This window comes from Hypomesus nipponensis, chromosome 23 (assembly GCF_054491055.1).
Source record: "Hypomesus nipponensis isolate SF chromosome 23, ASM5449105v1, whole genome shotgun sequence".
NCBI lineage: Eukaryota > Metazoa > Chordata > Actinopteri > Osmeriformes > Osmeridae > Hypomesus > Hypomesus nipponensis.
The window spans coordinates 13,440,708-13,459,272 of NC_140383.1; the positions used below are offsets into that span (position 1 = coordinate 13,440,708).

General features: G+C 40.9%; 1 protein-coding gene and 1 long non-coding RNA gene across 5 annotated transcripts; one reads left to right on the plus strand and one right to left on the minus strand.

Moving 5' to 3' along the window:
* Window positions 1-1,226: 1,226 nt before the first annotated feature.
* spopla (speckle type BTB/POZ protein like a) lies at window positions 1,227-14,102 on the minus strand. 4 transcript variants are annotated; one of them, XM_084689391.1, is made up of 13 exons: window positions 13,871-14,102; window positions 12,305-12,397; window positions 11,474-11,614; window positions 11,214-11,305; window positions 10,987-11,108; window positions 10,645-10,796; window positions 10,376-10,503; window positions 9,358-9,535; window positions 8,970-9,025; window positions 8,667-8,789; window positions 3,800-3,942; window positions 3,633-3,686; window positions 1,227-2,889 (listed from the first exon to the last, which is right to left on the minus strand). In XM_084689391.1, exons 5-13 carry the CDS (start codon window positions 11,082-11,084, stop codon window positions 2,745-2,747), a joined length of 1,077 nt encoding a protein of 358 aa, XP_084545517.1. In that variant the 5' UTR covers window positions 11,085-11,108; window positions 11,214-11,305; window positions 11,474-11,614; window positions 12,305-12,397; window positions 13,871-14,102; the 3' UTR covers window positions 1,227-2,744. The 4 variants fall into 4 exon arrangements, with proteins under 4 accessions (XP_084545517.1, XP_084545514.1, XP_084545515.1 ...); XM_084689388.1 differs by lacking the exon at window positions 11,214-11,305; XM_084689389.1 differs by lacking the exon at window positions 11,214-11,305 and having other exon boundaries at window positions 12,249-12,397.
* On the plus strand, window positions 12,310-16,964 carry LOC146234326 (uncharacterized). The gene is made up of 3 exons (XR_014741726.1): window positions 12,310-12,425; window positions 14,786-15,693; window positions 15,838-16,964. It is a non-coding gene; the product is annotated as an uncharacterized LOC146234326 (long non-coding RNA).
* The last annotated feature ends 1,601 nt before the right edge of the window (window positions 16,965-18,565 follow it).

The following is an 18,565-nucleotide window of genomic DNA, read 5'->3' on the forward strand; positions in this document are numbered from 1 at the left end:
TTGGCAGGGCAAGGGCACAGAGGATGTACTATGTACCCCAGGGAACTAATCCATCCTGCGGGATGAACCCTGCTTTCCTTCTCCGCCATCAGTCTTATCACATCGCAAAGACATGCATCTTCACACTCACAGAAAACCTCGGCCAGGCCTGCAGCATACAACACAATCTCAGCAGAACACAAAGCCGCCTCACTGGTGCAACACTAGTATCATAACCCATTTCACCAAAACGTCCTTTTTTATCTTACAGGACGTAGTCTTATGATCAGATGACAAAACATCAGGAGGATCCTGATCACTCCATCCATCTGGGACATTAGTCTCTGTCCCTTGGCAGATCACTGTCACAGAGCCCTTTCCTCAAAAGGACACATCAAGGGTTGTAAGAAATACACACACGCAGACTACATGCACACATACAGTACACACACACATTCAGTACATACACACACATACTACACACATACATCCAAGCAGTGAAGAAATCCTCCTTCTCTTCTACGGCAGAATACCTCATGGTCTAAATGATTTTTAATGTAGGAGCTGCCACCCTGGTCTCTGTTCCACTCTGGTTTAAGACCAGGGAAGGAGAATTGGAGCAGAGAAGTTGTGGGGCCTGACCCTCACTCTACAGCAGAGATGGTGTCTACAGCTCTTTGGAATCACAGAGAGAAGGGGCGGGCTCACAGCTGCATGCTGACACTACAAATGAAGACGTCCTCACTGCAGCCTGCTCTCATCAGATTGCTCCAGCAATCTACTGAGTAAGATACTAGGGGGTGGCTTTGGTGCGAACGATTACAGCGCTCCTCACTTTCCACACACACACTTCATATGTTTTGACCTTGTGATCGTTTTAACAGCGAGTTTAAAGTACAAGCACATCTGAGTTTGAGTGGACCTATAAAAATGGTTTTCCTTGTATTACATATGAAGAAAATAATACAAAGCTGAAGAAACTACACCGATCGCTTAGATTACATTTGAGATGGCCTTAATAACACAATCATACTGCATGAAACCCATCTACAGCTAAGAAAGACACATTCCGAATGAGAGCATCACCAAGAAACCAGATAGCAGGAGTCACTGAACAACACATGTCGTCATGGTGATGATGAACCTTCCAAGATGGAAAATTAGACTATATGCATCATTTATTCATCCAAGGAACCTTTCAGGTACTGATTAAGGAATAACATTAACTGAAAATAATGAATCACAAATGCTGGAAAACATCTTTAATGGGTTAATGCAGGCATTCTTGCAGACAACTTCATCTTTTTTTCTAATGGAAAAATTCAACATCTCAATGTAACACAGAATGACTTGGGTAATTCCATGTAAAAATGATGTCACTATCAGTTAATTTACAAAATCCTCAGGAGAAGCTTGTCTGTCATACCACACCACATATGAAACAAACAGTTAACAACAGACATGTGACCCCCATCCATCCACACACACACACACACACACACACACACAACAACAGCGCCAATGGAAACGATGCTCTGCATCCTAAACAACTCCAAGCATGTTGAAAGCAGGGTTGCCCATGGACTATACTCAATTCATTTAGTTCCTTACAGATATTTTTTTTGTTTGTTGATAATTGCAGAAAAATTATAAAAATTGTTAACGACAAAATTGGTACTTGGACACTCTTTTCAACAATACAGGACCATGCATTAGTCTTTCCACTTATTTTTTTTCTTTTATTAACCACAATATATTGAGAATATATAAATATTTGCAAGTTGGTAATACTATGGAAAGGTTGGATCTCTAAGAGTGGACTAATCTTATGTTCTTACATAAGCAATCATCAGATGGGACACTGGTTAAATCACTTTGATATTCATCCGATAGTTTTAATAGGTTTAGGGGCCGAGTATAGACATCGTGTTTTGTCTAACATGTAATACAGCATTAACACAGGGTCTCAGAATGCCAGGAATATTTTCACAAATATGCAATAGAACAGACTTGCTTTTACACCAGTCTTCTGAAGATGGTACAACTGTCATTTACATAGAAATGGTGCCATCAATATGGGGCATATTCATCTTTTAAAAAGTGTAAAGAATTGACCTTGCACTGAAAGTGTTCACGCTTCTTTAATGTCTAGTCGCAAAATGGGCTAAACATTACAAATATATAATATTTCCCATTTATCAAACCCTTAACACGTTCCTATAGAACTCCATATCAAAATGACTATTTTTATGGGAACTAGTGCAATCTGGAGAGGGCCTGGTGTTCAGGACAAGGCAGGCACAGAGTCACATAGACGAAGTACTCGAGCAACTCCAGAGCAATGGCAGATATATTAAGGCCATTTAGAAAATTACAGAAAAATAGTAGCAGACAACACTTTAGGACCACAGCCAAATGTTTCCTTACTGTTAAAGTCAGCCAGCCACATGCCAACCAGCCAGCCTCCACCTCTTCCTTCCTTCCTTCCTTCCTTCCTTCCTTCCTTCCTTCCTTCCTTCCTTCCTTCCTTCCTTCCTTCCTTCCTTCCTTCCTTCCTTCCTTCCTTCCTTCCTTCCTTCCTTCCTTCCTTCCTTCCTTCCTTCCTTCCTTCCTTCCTTCCTTCCTTCCTTCCAGTTCCAATCCTTGCCCTTGCCTGGTTTTGAAAGGGTCAGGTGGTGGTAGAAACAGAGCAGCTCTCCTCATTGTCCTCCCATCATGTCCTCCTGCCTTGCACCCTGGTAAAGTCTCATGGCAGTGAGGGGCGGTCACGACTGTTTTAGGCGTTTGCGTGGCAGGCCGAAGGGCGGGCATTGTGCGGAGGCGAGAGCGCGGAAGGCCTCTGCCACTAAGTGAGGGTGGGACTGGATCATCGACTTCCAGCCTGCAGTCTCCATTATGTCTGTTGCATGACTGTAAGCACAGAACAGGGCAGGAGGGAGTTAAGAGAAACAAGAACAGGATATCACTCACATTAAAAAACCATCAAGACAAATGAGATTGAAACAATGAGGCAAATAACAGAGATATGATTGACGAGCCAGTTTCCCGACAGCAAAGTCCTGCAGTTGTGTCAGGAGCACAGTCAATGCGCCTCATTACACTGTGATGAAAACGGTTAGGTGCCGTTCCATAAATCCACAACAGTAACTCCCTTCATATCTTCCTGTTTGGCTAACGTCTGTCCTACCATCAATGTGCCTTCGCAGAGAGGTCCACATGGTAAAGCTACCTTCCCAAACAAGCCCACAAGGCAACCTTCCCTCAAGTTTGAGTATTCTGGAGTATTCCTCCAGACGTACAGAGCCTATCTGGCTCCCTACATAGTAACGCTGCGTAAATGAAAACTATTCCCTCCCTTGGTAATTGATTACCACATCTCAAGGTGTCCTAAAACAACAACAACAACACTAAATCAGCTTGAGGTAAAACTTCATGGCTGACTGCCCCTTTTTCCATTTCATATTCCAGAAATGTTCCATTCCCTGAGCTTCTCCAGGTATGAGTCTATTAATAACACGGATCCACAGATAGGGAGGCCCTCTCTGCTGTCTCTCTGCCCCGGCTAAAACAATGAATTCTAATGCATGTGAGAGTGAGCGAGAGATAAGAGTTTGTTATTAATCTTGTGTCACATATATCAGCTAATTACATACTTGCTATTCCAGTTCTTGCCATCTTTACAGCCCAGCTGTCTCAGGACACTGCACCTATGGAGGAGAGATAAAAAGTAAGCATTCAGGGCCGGTAAACAGAAATGGCAGCAGAAATTCATCACCAGGACTTTTTTTTGTGCCTCTCCTCCCCCCTTCCTTATACTTGCCTGTTGATAAAATCTATGGCTTGTGCTTTGAGTTGCTCGGCGCTGTGCAGGTCTGCGAGGATGAGGGTGTCCGCCACGTTCTCCACAGAGAGGCTGTTACACAGTGCCTCCTCACACATCACCTTTAGACGCTCCAGAGCGTACTGGGGAGGAACAGGAGAGGGGGTTTCTAACCTGAACACCGCAGCAAACCACAGTGGGGAGAGTACAGCATGGGGGAAGCTGTGTGTGTGTGTCTTACACTAAACCTAAACATCCCATAAGAGCCTGCTGGTGGGGAGTGGGATACCAGTGATAGTGTGGGGAAGTGACATGATGGCCCTTTTCACACCTACTATTAACATTAGTGATCTGATCAGGAGTGGACACTTAGTAGGCTACATGAGTTCACACCTGGCATTAGAATGCATCTCCACATAGCTCCAGGCCACTTGACGGGATCTCACTTCCCCACTCTATATGCAGATAAACACGCACATCATTTCTGTTTGCACAGACCATAAGTGTTATTTTTAACCGGCGGGAGGCAGTAATGCACTTCCTGTGCCTAGTCTTCCGGAAATTAAAAGAAGGAATCAAAACCTCACCGACTGGGTCTACTGTTTGAGTACTTGGCTTTTTTTAAAGCATTCTTCAGGTGCTTGTTTTACGTTGGCATTACTAACTGGAACTCCATCTATTTCAAAATGTTCTCATAGATCACCCAGTTGCGATGTGAATCTACCAGTTTCCATTTAGTGTTGTAGCCTACTGACTCTTCAGCCCAAATGGAAATCAGACAGCGTGTTTGGTGTGTGCTCCATCCATGAGAATCCATTTAGCCTGTTGTTGTACTTTTATAGCCAATGCCATGCAAATGAGTGCAGTGTTTCTTCTATGTTGATTTTTGACGGCAACATTTCTGCCACCACAGTGTAAAAAATAGGGCTGTACAAAAGGCCGTCTTATCAGCAGTGATTGTTAAAGTGCATGTCGGAGAATAGCTCAGACACACGCTACACCACGCCAGCGGGCACGAGCACCACTGTACGTCCTCGCAAGTCATATCACTTATGTTGTCAGTTCATTTAAGCCTGTTATTGTATTTGTCTATAGTTCTTGCAAATTTAACTTAAGTTAACTGGCGATTTTTGTTGTTTGTAATCTTCACCTGCTAGCTAAATTGCACGTGGCTGTTGATTCGATAGCGATTGCTGAACGCCCTTGCTCACATTTGTATTTTAGGTGCATTATTATGCTGAAGTAGTTACACTGCATTAAGATAATTTATGATATGGCAACGACGGTACGAGCTTTCTGATTGGCTAATGGGTAGTCATGCCAGCCGTGTATTGACCACGGTCTGATAAGTATTCTTATTGCCCTCTGACGTAATCTTCAAAATGAGCGATATCGACGAGTCAGCTGCTGAGTTTTACTATAGCTACAGATGATGCTGAAAACATTTGTCATCGAAAGTGAGGATGAAGACTAGACTCTTTGAATCACTTGTGTCGTTATTTTGTGTTGAAATTAAAGCCATTTTAGCAGAACCATGTTGTCCGCTTTCTATCAAAAGTAATGAGTTGCTAGGCAACACATGAAACACACTGTGAGAAGACTGGAGAGCTAGCTACAATTAGCCTAGAGGTACTATTCATTTTCGTTTACAAAAAGAAAAGAAGCTAAAAATGCCATATAATAAACTACTTACTAACCTCGACCGTTCGGTCATGACCACACTCTCAGTTAGTAATTAGTAGTGGGTTTATTGTTATTTGCTACAGAATGTTTAGCCTTAGCCTGGCTGCCAGCCCAACTTCTCCCCGCCCACAAAAACATTTGGTCGGGAAGTTGGGTCTGGAGGGTCTCGTATTGGGAACAACTATATAAAACCAGGATCTGGGCGGACCAATGAAATTGCCAGGGCGGGTTTTATACGAGGATGGACAGATGATCAACAATAACGTAATTAACAACGTCACAAAATAGCCCTTTGGTTGAATTTGTTTTCAACAAACAACATATTACGTTGCTCTGATTGGTTATAGGTCTATCCAATTAAGCGAAGAGGCATTTGTTTTACGAGTTCGGTTGAAACAAGCCCCATAGTCATAGCCCAACTGAGAGTTTTCAGACTAATATTCTGATTAGATTTATGAGTATGACAACGTCAGGCTATCTTAGCCTATATGTCAAGATCAAATTAAGCAGGCAGTGTACGTGCTTTAGAGTGGCCTACCTTAAATCGATAGGCTAGGCTACTGACCATTTACCATAAGTTGTTACGTCAATTATTAATTGGCAGCATTTATGCCATTTAGAACATATTTAATGAGTGGAAGGGGTGTCTTTAAGTAGCCTAACCTTATAGCTTTAGGGGAAATAGGACGAAAATGTGTCCAATATTACATTAGCTATTTGACAGTAGACTATTACATTAACCTGCTCTGAAATATGGTGACCTTTGTTTCGGCTGGGGGGGTTGTTGTTCGGACAGACCTGCCCCCCACTGCAAAAAAAATTATCCAAAAGGAAACACTGGAGTAGGGCTGCAACAATGAATCGATTAAAACGATTATTAAAAGCGTTGGCAACGAATTTCATTATCGATTTGTTGTGTCGCGCGATTATTACGCCACTCAATATGTCGCGAAGATGTTTTAAAAAGTGAGTTGAGTATAAAAAAAAAAAAAGTTAAGTTGAGCTCGGAGCGGAGGTAGAGGAAAGGCCATCGGAGAGGGAACATTGTTCAGAAACACGTGGCAGAGGCAGAGAAATCAGTACGACCCAAGTCATCCAAGGTGTGGGAGCATTTCACACTAAATACATCGAAACAGTGTGTTAATTGACAGAGGTGAAGTTAGTTTCATATTCAACATTCGTCTCACATTCGGAAGACGCTATTTTGCAGTATCGCGTTAGGGACTGGGTGAAAACAACCCATACCATTTTGAAAAATGTAGACTTTTATAATATTTTTGGGAATATAAATCCTCAAACAGACACCAGAGTATCTTAACAATGTTCCACAGCCTTTACGTTTTAAATGAAGTTTCAAATAAAATGATAGAAAATCACAAATCTTTGAAAATAGCTTAATCCTCACAACTTTTTTCAAAAGGGTGTCAAAAATGTCTTAAATATCCACCAGATTATTCTAATAAAGTCTGGCCTGCTTCCACAACAAAATTTTCAAGTTTTAAATAAAACTCAAATAAATTGCTCATCTTGGAAAATAGCATTAAGTCCATGCTAATATTAATAACTTTTCAAAATTGTGTGCCTGTTTGTGCACATTCTGAAGATTTTTGGCACTGTGAATTTGCACTGTCAGTTCTGTTTTTGAATTAAGGGTTGGAAATTAATGCTTTTTTGGGTGTGCTTTGCCTTCGGCAAGCGCACAACCATTGTTATCTCACATGTATTATTATTACTCTTTTTTCCCCCCCTAAAACCTTGTTAACATTTGGACTACATAGACAACCTAGGTGTCAAACGTTTCGTCTTGGTAGCGATTGAGTTGCTTTTATTGGGATTTACGTTCCGTTGGGCGGTTTAAGTAGAAATTACGTTTTTGTGGTGAAAAGTGAAGCTAACGGTGGCTAACTTGCTAGCCACAGTCCCTGACCAACCAACGCAATCGCTACCAAGACAGACTAGTAGTAGTAGTAGCCTACAATTTACCAGGGCACCTTCTCCACACAGCAGGGCTATATCGCATTTTGCCTTGTTACTGACAATGATCGCTACCACTGACATGTTTATGAATGAGTGATTTTCCCCTAAATAAATGTCCATATTATTTACGTTTTTGGGGGCATATTGTCAGTTAGCTTAGTACTATTTGAATCACAATTCCATCTGAGATAGCTACTGCTGGTGACGTCGTTGTTAAAATAAGCTTCAAAAGGTGTTTTTTATTAATGAATGCATGCAATATGAGTAGGCTAAATGCCTGAAAATATCACGAGAAGGGAAAAACGTACAATGACGTTTCAGTCATAGAGATTAGGTCAGTTTTCTCACCGTTCTGCCAAATGTATTAGTTTTGATTCAATTATGAGGTTGCTGATCACTGTTCCCTCTTGCAGGGGAAATGAGAAGACAACTATTTCATTCTACTCTTCACTCTTAGTATTTTGAGTTGTAAATGAGCAGAAAAAAAATATGCTTTTAAATATATGTTATCTTTATAAATAAGCAGGATATGCATTTTTATATAAAATATACAGAAATATCAGTTGTAAAATGTAATTTAAATACGGACCCCTACAACCAATGCAAGCAAGCACACCCTACAATTTCCCCAGAAATTGTACCCTCTAGTTGTTTTTTTATCCGATTCATCGATTAATCGAAAAAATAACCGACAGATTAATCGATTATTAAAATAATCGTTAGTTGCAGCCCTATACTGGAGTGTGTACTTCTGCTTCAAAAGGACTTCAGGTGAGTAGGCCCTCCTTCAGTGGTCTGAGCAATCGGATCTCAATGAGACGTAGAGCTGTCACTTTTGATCGGATCAGCCAAGACGCATGCTACTGCCAAGTATGAACAGGGCCTGTGTTTTGACTCCTTAAAGTCACCTAACCTGAACATTACATCAAACATTACACTGAAGGATATGGGACGACATGCTACTGTTAATCATTAGCTGTTTAGCTAGGTTAATGTTGCGTCTGCATGTGGTCACTGGGAACCCTTTAAAACATTAAGTGTTAGCTTCAGCCTGAACATTGAGGTCTGCATTAATGGGTTTACTTAATGGGCTGAGTTGCATCAGACAACCTTAATCGAGCACAAAAGACTTTCAAATACTAACTGACGTTCCAGTAACCCCCCAGAAAAAAATGGAAGATTTATCATTCAGTTTCACCGGACTCACTTTGTCTGCTGCTGCCAGCAGATTGTCGGCCATTTTCTCCAGGTTTGGAGACTTCCCTGTGTAGATGAAGCCCATCATTTCTTTAAAGACATCTGGGTCCACATCACTGATGTCCACTCGGTTCTGGGAAAATACAAAAGTAAATAAACAAGACTAAGAGAAGTATGGAGAGCTGTTAACTGAGAATGTTAACCCTAAGGCGTCTGACACCGTGAGTAGCAGAACCTCTGTCTAAAGATAAGATATAAATGGCAAGTTTGACAACTGTGCAAAGTCTGACGAAATACCACTCAAATAACCAACCTTTTTACTTTCCTCCATTTCATGTTCAAACATGGCATTGAAAACTGGGGACCGGGCTGTCAAAACAAAACAACATTCCCTTATACATGGTTCTTTGACAAGCAAATGCACTTTATTAATTGTACAAGAGCATTTTACCATACCACAAACCAGATTACCATTTATTAAACCATTACAGTGCAATTCCATGAAGACAGCCTATGAGATTATAAATATAAAATATAGGATGTTAAAAAGATGCTGTATTCTGTGAGGAGTTCTGTCAGCAGTTTGATTCAGAGCAGATTCAGCCATGTCCAATACAGCCATGGGTAAAGAGAGAGGCAGAGAGGTAGAGAGAGACTACCTCTCTGCCTGTAGTGTGGGGGAGGTAGTCTTGAGGTCTAACCTGCCAGGATGGATTTGTGGGCCTTGAACTCCTGCCCTCCCACATACAGGCTGCAGTCAGTGAACCGAGAACACTCCCACAGGTTCCCCAGATCCTCAGACAGCTGGCACTCCGGAACCTTCAGCATGTTCATGTTGGACTGGCCCGAGATGTTGACCGAGTCCTGGACGACGCTCACCTGGTTACGGATGACACATATGAACATGCACAGCAACTGTATCTCACATCCATATACTGCTCTTTCTGCATAAAACTGACACTACTAGTACACTGTTTCTGAATCACGCATTGTGATCCAACTGTTGTCATTATTAAAAGTTGTTAGTAACAGAGAAGCCTTCCCCCCATTTCATTGGTCTTTGTTGATGCATTTAGAGTTCTACAATGGGAAAAGGAATCGGTAATTGCAAAAACACAGCCAATTGTAACCCAAATTAATTAACTTTGCTGGAACGCCTAATTAATGAGGAGAGACATTCCATTTTCAATTTGAATCTAATTTGCTTATGAAATTGCCAATTTCCTGAAAATGTTCAACCTTGCAGCAAACCTGGTCTGGCACACTGGCATTTAGTCCTTGCAGTGTTTTGGTTAATTGCATTTATAGCTAATTCAGTGGACACTTCGTTTAGTCTTTCCAAAGACACATTTCAGAAAACGCTTATTCTTCCTGACACATTCTATTGAATTATTTGTTTTACAACTACTATTAGCAGCCCGTAATGAATTCTGTCACAGCTTGTCTGATCTGTTTCACTTGGAAGTGGATTCTTTTGATTTAATTTGAAGTGAAGACAACCTAGCACACATTCAGTTTCACATTTGTCGCTAGCGTTGACAATCTGAAGCTCTGATTATATGATTGATGATATCATATGATTACATGAAACCCATACCGATAATCCACTGCTTCTGCGTGGCCCTTTCTTATAACACTATGGATCTTGCAGCAAACTCAATCCACAGGAAGCATACTTGGTGGATATTGTATCAGGTAGTGTTTCACATGCAAGATTACCTCACAGAACAGGGTGAGCTTGTCATCTGGTAGGAGACCATTGGCCTCGTCAAGCAGGAAATCTCTTCTAATAAACTTTTTGAAGCCCCAGTCTTTTCCCTGGACGAATCGATATGCTCTTTGGCTCTCTGTTGTGGAGGGGAAGGAAGTTGGGGAAAAAATTAAGGCGGAAGTAAATATGATTTACATGTTACCCAAAATATTGAAAGGAAATAGTAAATGTATGATTGATTAAATACTTCAACTGTTGGGAGCCATCTTAAACTCACCCATAGCTTTAGTTTCTTCTCTTTTTGCATTCAATAAGGAAAACTTGAACTTTGCTCTAACTTCACTTTTTGGACAACTAACAAGAAGTAAATACAACGACAGATAATCTTTGCTTTCGTCATCAAGTCCCTTTGGATTGACTCGAAGACACCTGACAAGGCAGACACAGATAACAGTGCATCGGGTTCATTACATTACAAACAAACTGTGCACTCTTAATGCATTAATCATTAGTTAAAACTCAAAACACATTAAGCTGTAAGGATGGAGTTTGCTTAATCCTGCCTTCAAAGATTACAGGTATGATTCAATATACACAACCAAACAGCAGAATGTCTCACCATTTCATTTTGTCATTGGGACCCGATGAGAAGGTTGAGCTCTTTAATACCTCGCCCATTTCCTCTCGGCAGAAACTGAAGTTGTTGATGGTCCACATGTAAGAAAACTTCACCACTTTGACCTAGACAAGTGAGAACAGAGCCCGGCTCAGAACAGGCCAGGGAAGGGAAGACTTACCCTACAACATTTTTTATGCTGTCCTTCACAGCAATATCAGTTCACCCACATTTCTGCTGCCCCGTCATTCCTTTCAGATGTTGATAGAATGATTATAGAGATTCAGCAGACTAGTGGGTCACACAAACCTACAGCAAAACCCTGTCAGAATTAGGGACAACGGCTTTAGACAGCACGCCATAACTATCTTAAAACATGAAATGTGCAGTCCTACACACAAACGGCACACATGATGTTCCAAATTACACCTTTTAGACTATTTTTTGTGAGGTAAACTCCCAGTGGCCCCTACCTGTGTGTAACACCTACCTGTGTGTAACACCAGCTCTCTGCCACAGGTCCGCTGGCCATCTCCCCAGGGGGAGGGGGGGTTGGAACCCTGGACATTGCCAGCTTTGCCCCTTGGCAGCAGCAGTGCTGACCTGCTTAGCTTTCACCACTTAACCGTTCCTAGGGAGGAACACGGGCAGTATTTACAGGATCTGCAACATGGCTCAACATAAACCCCCCACACACACACTATAACATTTACACATGGCCTGGCCATGGCACCACCATTTGCCGAACAAGTGAAATGGCAGAGTTGGCCTGACTAAGGTAGGCACATTCCCCAATAGAGGTTTACAGGTGTTAACAGGAGATGAAGGGGACGACATTGTGTGCCAGCTTTGGTACAAACTAAGAATTTGTGTTTGACTAAGAATCTATAAACAAATTGATAGATATGTATGTGATCAGCCCTCAATTACAGGGTAAGCACCTTATTATTGATTAGTGAGCAGCTAAGAACACGTTACTAAAAATCTAGTATGTTGAAGTCTCCAAAACATCTCCATAGCCGCTCCATGGCTTGCCTGAACAAACCGTAGACCAGAAGAAATAAGTCTGAAAGTTTAGATTTGAGTTAGACAGCTTAACTTGCCTAAATCATCCAATATTTACTTCAAGGCCTCTATTGCCACATATTCAAATTATATTTGGTAATACACCATTTTAAAAGTAACAGAGGGGCAGAGATATCTTAAAGCAACAATATGACTGATTTTGTAGACTGTATTCTGATTTTATCTAACTATATACTTACCAAATTATTTAAAGGTTTACATTTCATTCTATTGTTGGTATTTTCCATGTACGCACCTCTTGAGAGGAAGTGATTAAATGAATGGTATGAGGATCACGCTGGCCTAGGTTATCACTGAATGCTTCATGGTCCTTTCTCCAGATCCCACTCTGAGGGTACAACAAATCAAAACAAAAGGTCAGACAAATGTTTCTTGTAAACAATAACGCCCTTTCTGGTCTAACACTGAACGTAAACTTTCGGCCCACAGAATATATCCATTCTGGCTGCCGTGATATATAAACACTGACTAGTTTACTATTGTGAATGACTGCTATTATAAGTTCATTACTTATACATACATTTATAGGACCTCGTCCAGTTTATTTGGGCAGGTTTCTTTACTTTGGGTAACTAGAGTGGTAGCTCGTCATCTCACTAACAAATAGCTAGGACCACTTTTGATTTGTCAAGACGTGAAATTGATGATTGGTAGCACGTTAGCTGTCGGCATCATTTAGCCAATTAAGTTAGGTTAGCCTCCAGTTCGCCAATTAGTTAGCTAGCTTGGTTACGTTGGCTGTAAGTACTGTGCTGGCAGGTAGCTAGTTTTCTTGCCGACAACAGCACGCTGATGAATTGTGGACGTGTTTTCTACAGTAGCGAGCCAGCCTGTTCCCTCGCTTTATTAGCTACAGTAGCTAGGTATAAAGCCAGCAATACAATGCAATTCATTTGCATGCTAGCAACCTTCGAAGCTTCTCCAGCGTAGGTAGATAACTACCCTAGCTAGATAGCACTCCCTGACAACTGTATGCAGGCAACATTAGGCTAGCTAGAGCTAGCTACCTTGCGGTTTAAGTTGGATACAGGATGAAAATCAATTTAAATGCAACGATTACAAAATAACTAGGTAGCTAGCTAACATGAGTCAAAACAACTAAAATAGTTAATGAAGACAGGCAGTAAAATATGTAGAACTACCTAGCTATATCATTACAGCAGCTAGCGTGCTTTGCCGAAGTTGCTTTGTGATGCTACTACATCTGACCAGCTAGCCAATCTTACTGTAGACAGCTAACGTTAGCTTGCAAGCATTTGGCTCAAGTTAGTTTAGAAACGATTACAGTATGTATTGGCAATAGCTAGCTAACTAGTAGATAAGCTTATTGTTTGGCCAGCCGGAACAGAGGCTAATGCTAACAATGTTCACAACTTTCTTTGCCAATCGGGCCTGCCAGGCTTCCTAGATCACTAGCATGATAGCTAGGCTACTAACTAGCTAAATAACAGTTACCAAGTTGCTAACGGTGACCAACATCATTCAAGCACCGCAAGCTAGCCAGCTACTAAACAAAGCCAGAAGGCCCTTCTCCATAATCTGTTTGGTGTTAATGTACTGGCTAATGTTAACAGATCTTACAGCTGCGGTACAGCCTGTAGTAGCCAAGCAGACACAATGAAACGCCGCTAATTAGCTTAGCAAGCTACCCAAATGTAGCCATAATTAATTTAAGGAAAATACTTTTGTTGGCTCTAAAGCAAAAGACGTGCCTGATCCTTGTGGAAAACGTAGCTGCTGTTGCTAGCGAGCTAACGTTGGCCAAAGGAAATGGAAAAAATAAGATGTTTTGATTACAAACCTTTCATCTTCATGCTTCCACTAGCTAAATGCAATAAACACTATATCAGCCGCTCCACTCGGCACTTGTTATTACATCAATAGAATATCAAGTCTAACACGTTCCTTGATTTTGGTTAAATTTATATTTCTACACTCTGGATTGCTAGCTAGGCTACTTTGCTAGTTAGGCTGTTGAGGTGGAGGCAGACCAGTCTAGCTGCTCACTTGAACAACGCTTGCGCAGAAGCTGCATATCAAACTTCCTGGTCTCACTATCCACCAGCTGATCACCATCCTCGTTGCTTTATGTTGTGGTCTAATAAGTTACTGACTGCTGTTTAAGAATAAGGACGCTATTTGACATTTCTGACAGCTGTAAAATACAAAAGAGACGCATTTACCGAAATGCCCTTAAAACAGTCACATTCCTTGGTTATTCTAACAGGCTGCCAATAGGAGAAACACAATGCAATCTGAATTCAAATGAAAAGACAGCAGGCAAAATGAGAATGGGAGGGGGACATTATGCACACTGGAGTTACAGATGCCCAATCTGATAACATTTCCACATCTGTAATATTTAAATCCTGATTGAGGGTAGCACTTTATACAGCCATGATGCAAAGTGCAGATTGCACAAATGGGCTGGTGTTAACATACCTTCTATGACTCCCAAAGCAGCTACATGGGACCTAATGTACTTTCCCCTGAGGAATGCAGCAATACTAAAGTAACATTTATCAACAGATGCTGCATCCAGTAACCCATTCTTCAATTCACAGAATTCTGATGGCAAACTGTTTGCACACATGCAGTGCATGTATAGGTGCAAACCACCTATATTGTGTTCATCATCGTTTTACAATTGAAAACAATTAAATAAATACAATTCAAAATAAATAACGTAAATTAACTGCAATGTTCTGCTTCTCAGGCCTAGATTCCGCCAACTGTGCTGAAGACTCCAGTAGGCAGCAAGGCTTCTGTCTCCCCTCTGTTCCTCTCTCAGATGTCACACAGAAAGCAGCTTTGGCTAAGCCACTCTAAGACAATACTCCAATGACACCCTGCAGTCCTGCGATAAGTAATTCCCATTCATGTTTGGATGGATACCCCTTAGAATGAGCTACAATGGACCAATCAGTTGCAATTCATGGTTGTATGGACACATGCTGGATCATGAGTTGTGGCAAGACTAATTTTACTACTGTAGAGGAATATACACCAATCAGCCATAACATTATGACCACTTACCAAATATTGTGTAGGTCCCCATTTTACCGCCAAAACAGCCCTGACCCATCGTGGCATGGACTCCACTTGACCTCTGAAAGTGTTCTGTGGTATCTGGCACCAAGACGTTAGCAGTGGGGCCTCCATGAATCAGACTTATTTGTCCAGCACATCCCACAGATGCTCGATTGGATTGAGATCTTGGAGGCCAGTTAAACACCTTGAACTTCTTATTGTGTTCCTCAAACCATTCCTGAACCACTTTTGCTTTGTGGTAGGGCACATTATCCTGCTGAAAGATGCCACTGCCATCAGTGAATACAGGTTCCATGAAAGGGTGTACATGGTCTGCAACAATGCTTAAGTGGGTAGTACATGTCAAAGTAACATCCACATGAATGGCAGAACCCAAGGTTTCCCAGCAGAGCCCAAAGCATCACACTGCCTTCGCTGTCTTGCCTTCTTCCCATAGTGCATCCTGGCACCATGTGTTCCCCACGTAAGCAACACAAACGCACCTGGCCATCCACGTGGTGTAAAAGAAAATGTGATTCATCAGATCAGACTACCTTCATTCATTGCTCTGTGGTCTTTGTTCTGATGCTCATTGTAAGTACTTTTGGCAGTGGACAGTGGTCAGCATGGACACCTTGAACGGTCTGTGGCTACACAGCCCATATATACAACAAACTGTGATGCACTGTTCTGACACCTTTCTATCAGAACTAATATGAACCTTTTCAACAATTTCAGCTACAGAAGCTCGTCTGTTGGATTGGACCACGCGGTCCAGCCTTTGGTCCCCACACGCATCGATGAGCTTTTGCAACCCATGACCCAGTTGCCGGTTTACTGATTTTCCTTCTAATGATAGGTACTGACCACTGCAAACCAGTGCAAACCAGGAACACCTCACAAGAGCAGCAGTTTTGGAGATGCTCTGACCCAGTCGTCTAGCCATAATATATCCCAGCCATCTACAGGTGCCAGGATAACAAGATAATCAGTGTTATTCATTTGACCTGTCAGTGGTCATAATGTTATGGCTGATTAGTGTATATAGGGATAAAAAAATAAAATAAACATAAGCTTAATGTTCTTAAAACAAAAATGTGATTTCAAGTGATTTCAGATTTTTTTTTACATTCTATTTCCATTTCTCTCACAACACAACTTTTTAAATTTGTGATGCATTTACTTAAATTACGCTCAGGCTTATATATTATAATTATTATTAAGATTAAAATAGAACAGAGGAATACCTCATTTGGTAAAAAAGTGTATAAATGTTTTACATTAGATCATTCTGGTCATTTCTTGGTCTCCAATCATGTGGTTGCTCTGTATATTACCACAAAAACATCTCAGTAATTGCAGATACCTGCTCTTCTTCTTACGAGACTCAGCACTCATATGTGGGGGTGATGTACATGCAGGGAATACAGATACGTCTTCTGAGACTTTTCCATTTCAATAGGCAATTATTGTGCGGTCTTTATGAAGACATTGTGATGTCCATCATGGTTTAATTTTAGATCCTCTCATTATTAACTGTCTTTGATTATTGGTACTGTAGTGTGTATGTGCCCTTTAGGCCACAGATGATTTCCTGCTGCTTAAAGATGATACAGAATATTTCTCATTTTCATTTGGAAGTTTCCAGGAAATAAACTCTGTGCTCGAACCATATAGCATTGTAGAGATGTATGGATTGTAACAGACGGACATACATTTGGACTGCAATCTTATTTTGGCAAGGTGATTTGAAAAGCTACAGATATTACTCCCGAGTCACAGCAAATGGTGTCTGTGATGAAAAATGATAAATGATAGGCCTCATGACTAGAGAGAATAAGGCTATTGTGACCAGATGACCCCATTGTGACCTTATCAGAGCACAGTCCAGACACCAGTAGTCTGAGAAATAAAGAGACATTTGTCACAAATCTTTGCCAGACTTACAATCTCGCTGTGTCTTTAAATGTCTTACTTTATACATTTACACAAAAGGGTATGCGAAGAGATTCCATTATCCCTAACATTGTTTTATTTTAGGAAATTATTTTGTTAATAAGATACATTAATGCCATTCATGAGGATACTTTAACATTGGAGAGAGAGAGTCATTCTTGTGGTAATGATTTTGTCTCGACAGTGTTCTTGTACTGGAAAGAAAAAAAATCTTATTTCATATCCTTCCACTGATTTGTTTGAAAGATGACTCCAGTGACATCTCAAATATATACCGTAACTGCAAGCATGGAACGTGTCTTTTATTGGGTTGCTATAGACATCGCAACTCTACATAAGATGGTGTTATTGCTTAGATATACTGCAAAAAAATCCTGAGATTTTGTTCTGGAACCTACCTTCTGGAAAGTTAAAAGAAGCATAGTCCAAATCATTAACTTTGAAAATCTCCTTGAATTATCATTTCAAAGTAGTCTTCCATTTTGACCATAGATGACCATATAAGGGTCCTCTCTACAGTCATTTAGGGAGACTGATAGTAAATGTCAAGGGCCAAAATATACATGAAATGTGTAAATGTCATGGGCCAAAATATACATGAAATGTGTAAAAACTCCTTGTATATTAATGTACCCACGGATAAGTACCTGCAAAGTGGAAATGAGTCCCCTCTCACTGAAAATAATGTTTCAATCTCCATGACTTCTAAGGTGTCCTTTACCTTAGGGTGATTTGCATTCAAATTAATCAGAATCAGAATATGTCAAGTAAAAAATCTTTGGGATGCTTCCAAGATGTTCTGTCATCAGTCATGCTGTTCAGTTATGAGACACTGTCATACAGGTACATATACTAACATGGCAACTTCATCTGTTAATGTGCATCACTGATGAGATTATTTTCAACATTTCGACTGGGATAATTAGCTAAACACCTCATTATTCCTTACAACAACCTCCTTTTGCTTTGCTGCTCCTGGCAGCAGCAGATGTATCAATGGGAGACCAGCAGCTCCTTGGTGTTGCTCAGTATGTTTCACACATGAGCTGTCAGTCTGGAGGTGTGTCACACACACTCCACAGACAGATTCCTGAATAACTGCATACGTAATGAGGTTGATCCTGCTAAATCCATAATTTCATACCATCCACGCATGCTGCTCTTTTAATCTCAGTCACAACTGTGTTTGGCATGTAGAACATTAGGCACTCGGCAAGCAAATATACATACACTCACACACACATACACACTGCACGCAAACACACATACATACACACACATACCCACTGCACACAGACCATCACTTTTATCATCCTCTTCATAGTCATTCACGTCATAAGGAGATCAACTACTTGTTCGTCTTTAGGACACAACCTGCTGTATCTGACTGGAATTATGCCTAAACATGTTAGCTGATGCTACATCTTCTGTACCACGTGTTAGACAGTTTACTGAATAAAATGTTGAAAATCTACCGAACACCATGTAATGCAATCACCTTCTCTGAAAG

Bases quoted from the DNA above. Each gene is read 5' to 3' on its own strand.
- spopla (XM_084689388.1), bottom strand. From the start codon at position 11,551: ATGTCCAGGGTTCCAACCCCCCCTCCCCCTGGGGAGATGGCCAGCGGA. The intron at 10,797-10,986 runs GTGAGACATTCT...CTGCCTTGTCAG, and splicing joins CCCAATGACAAAATGAAATG to GTGTCTTCGAGTCAATCCAA. The intron at 3,687-3,799 runs GCAAGTATAAGG...TCTCCTCCATAG, and splicing joins GCCATAGATTTTATCAACAG to GTGCAGTGTCCTGAGACAGC.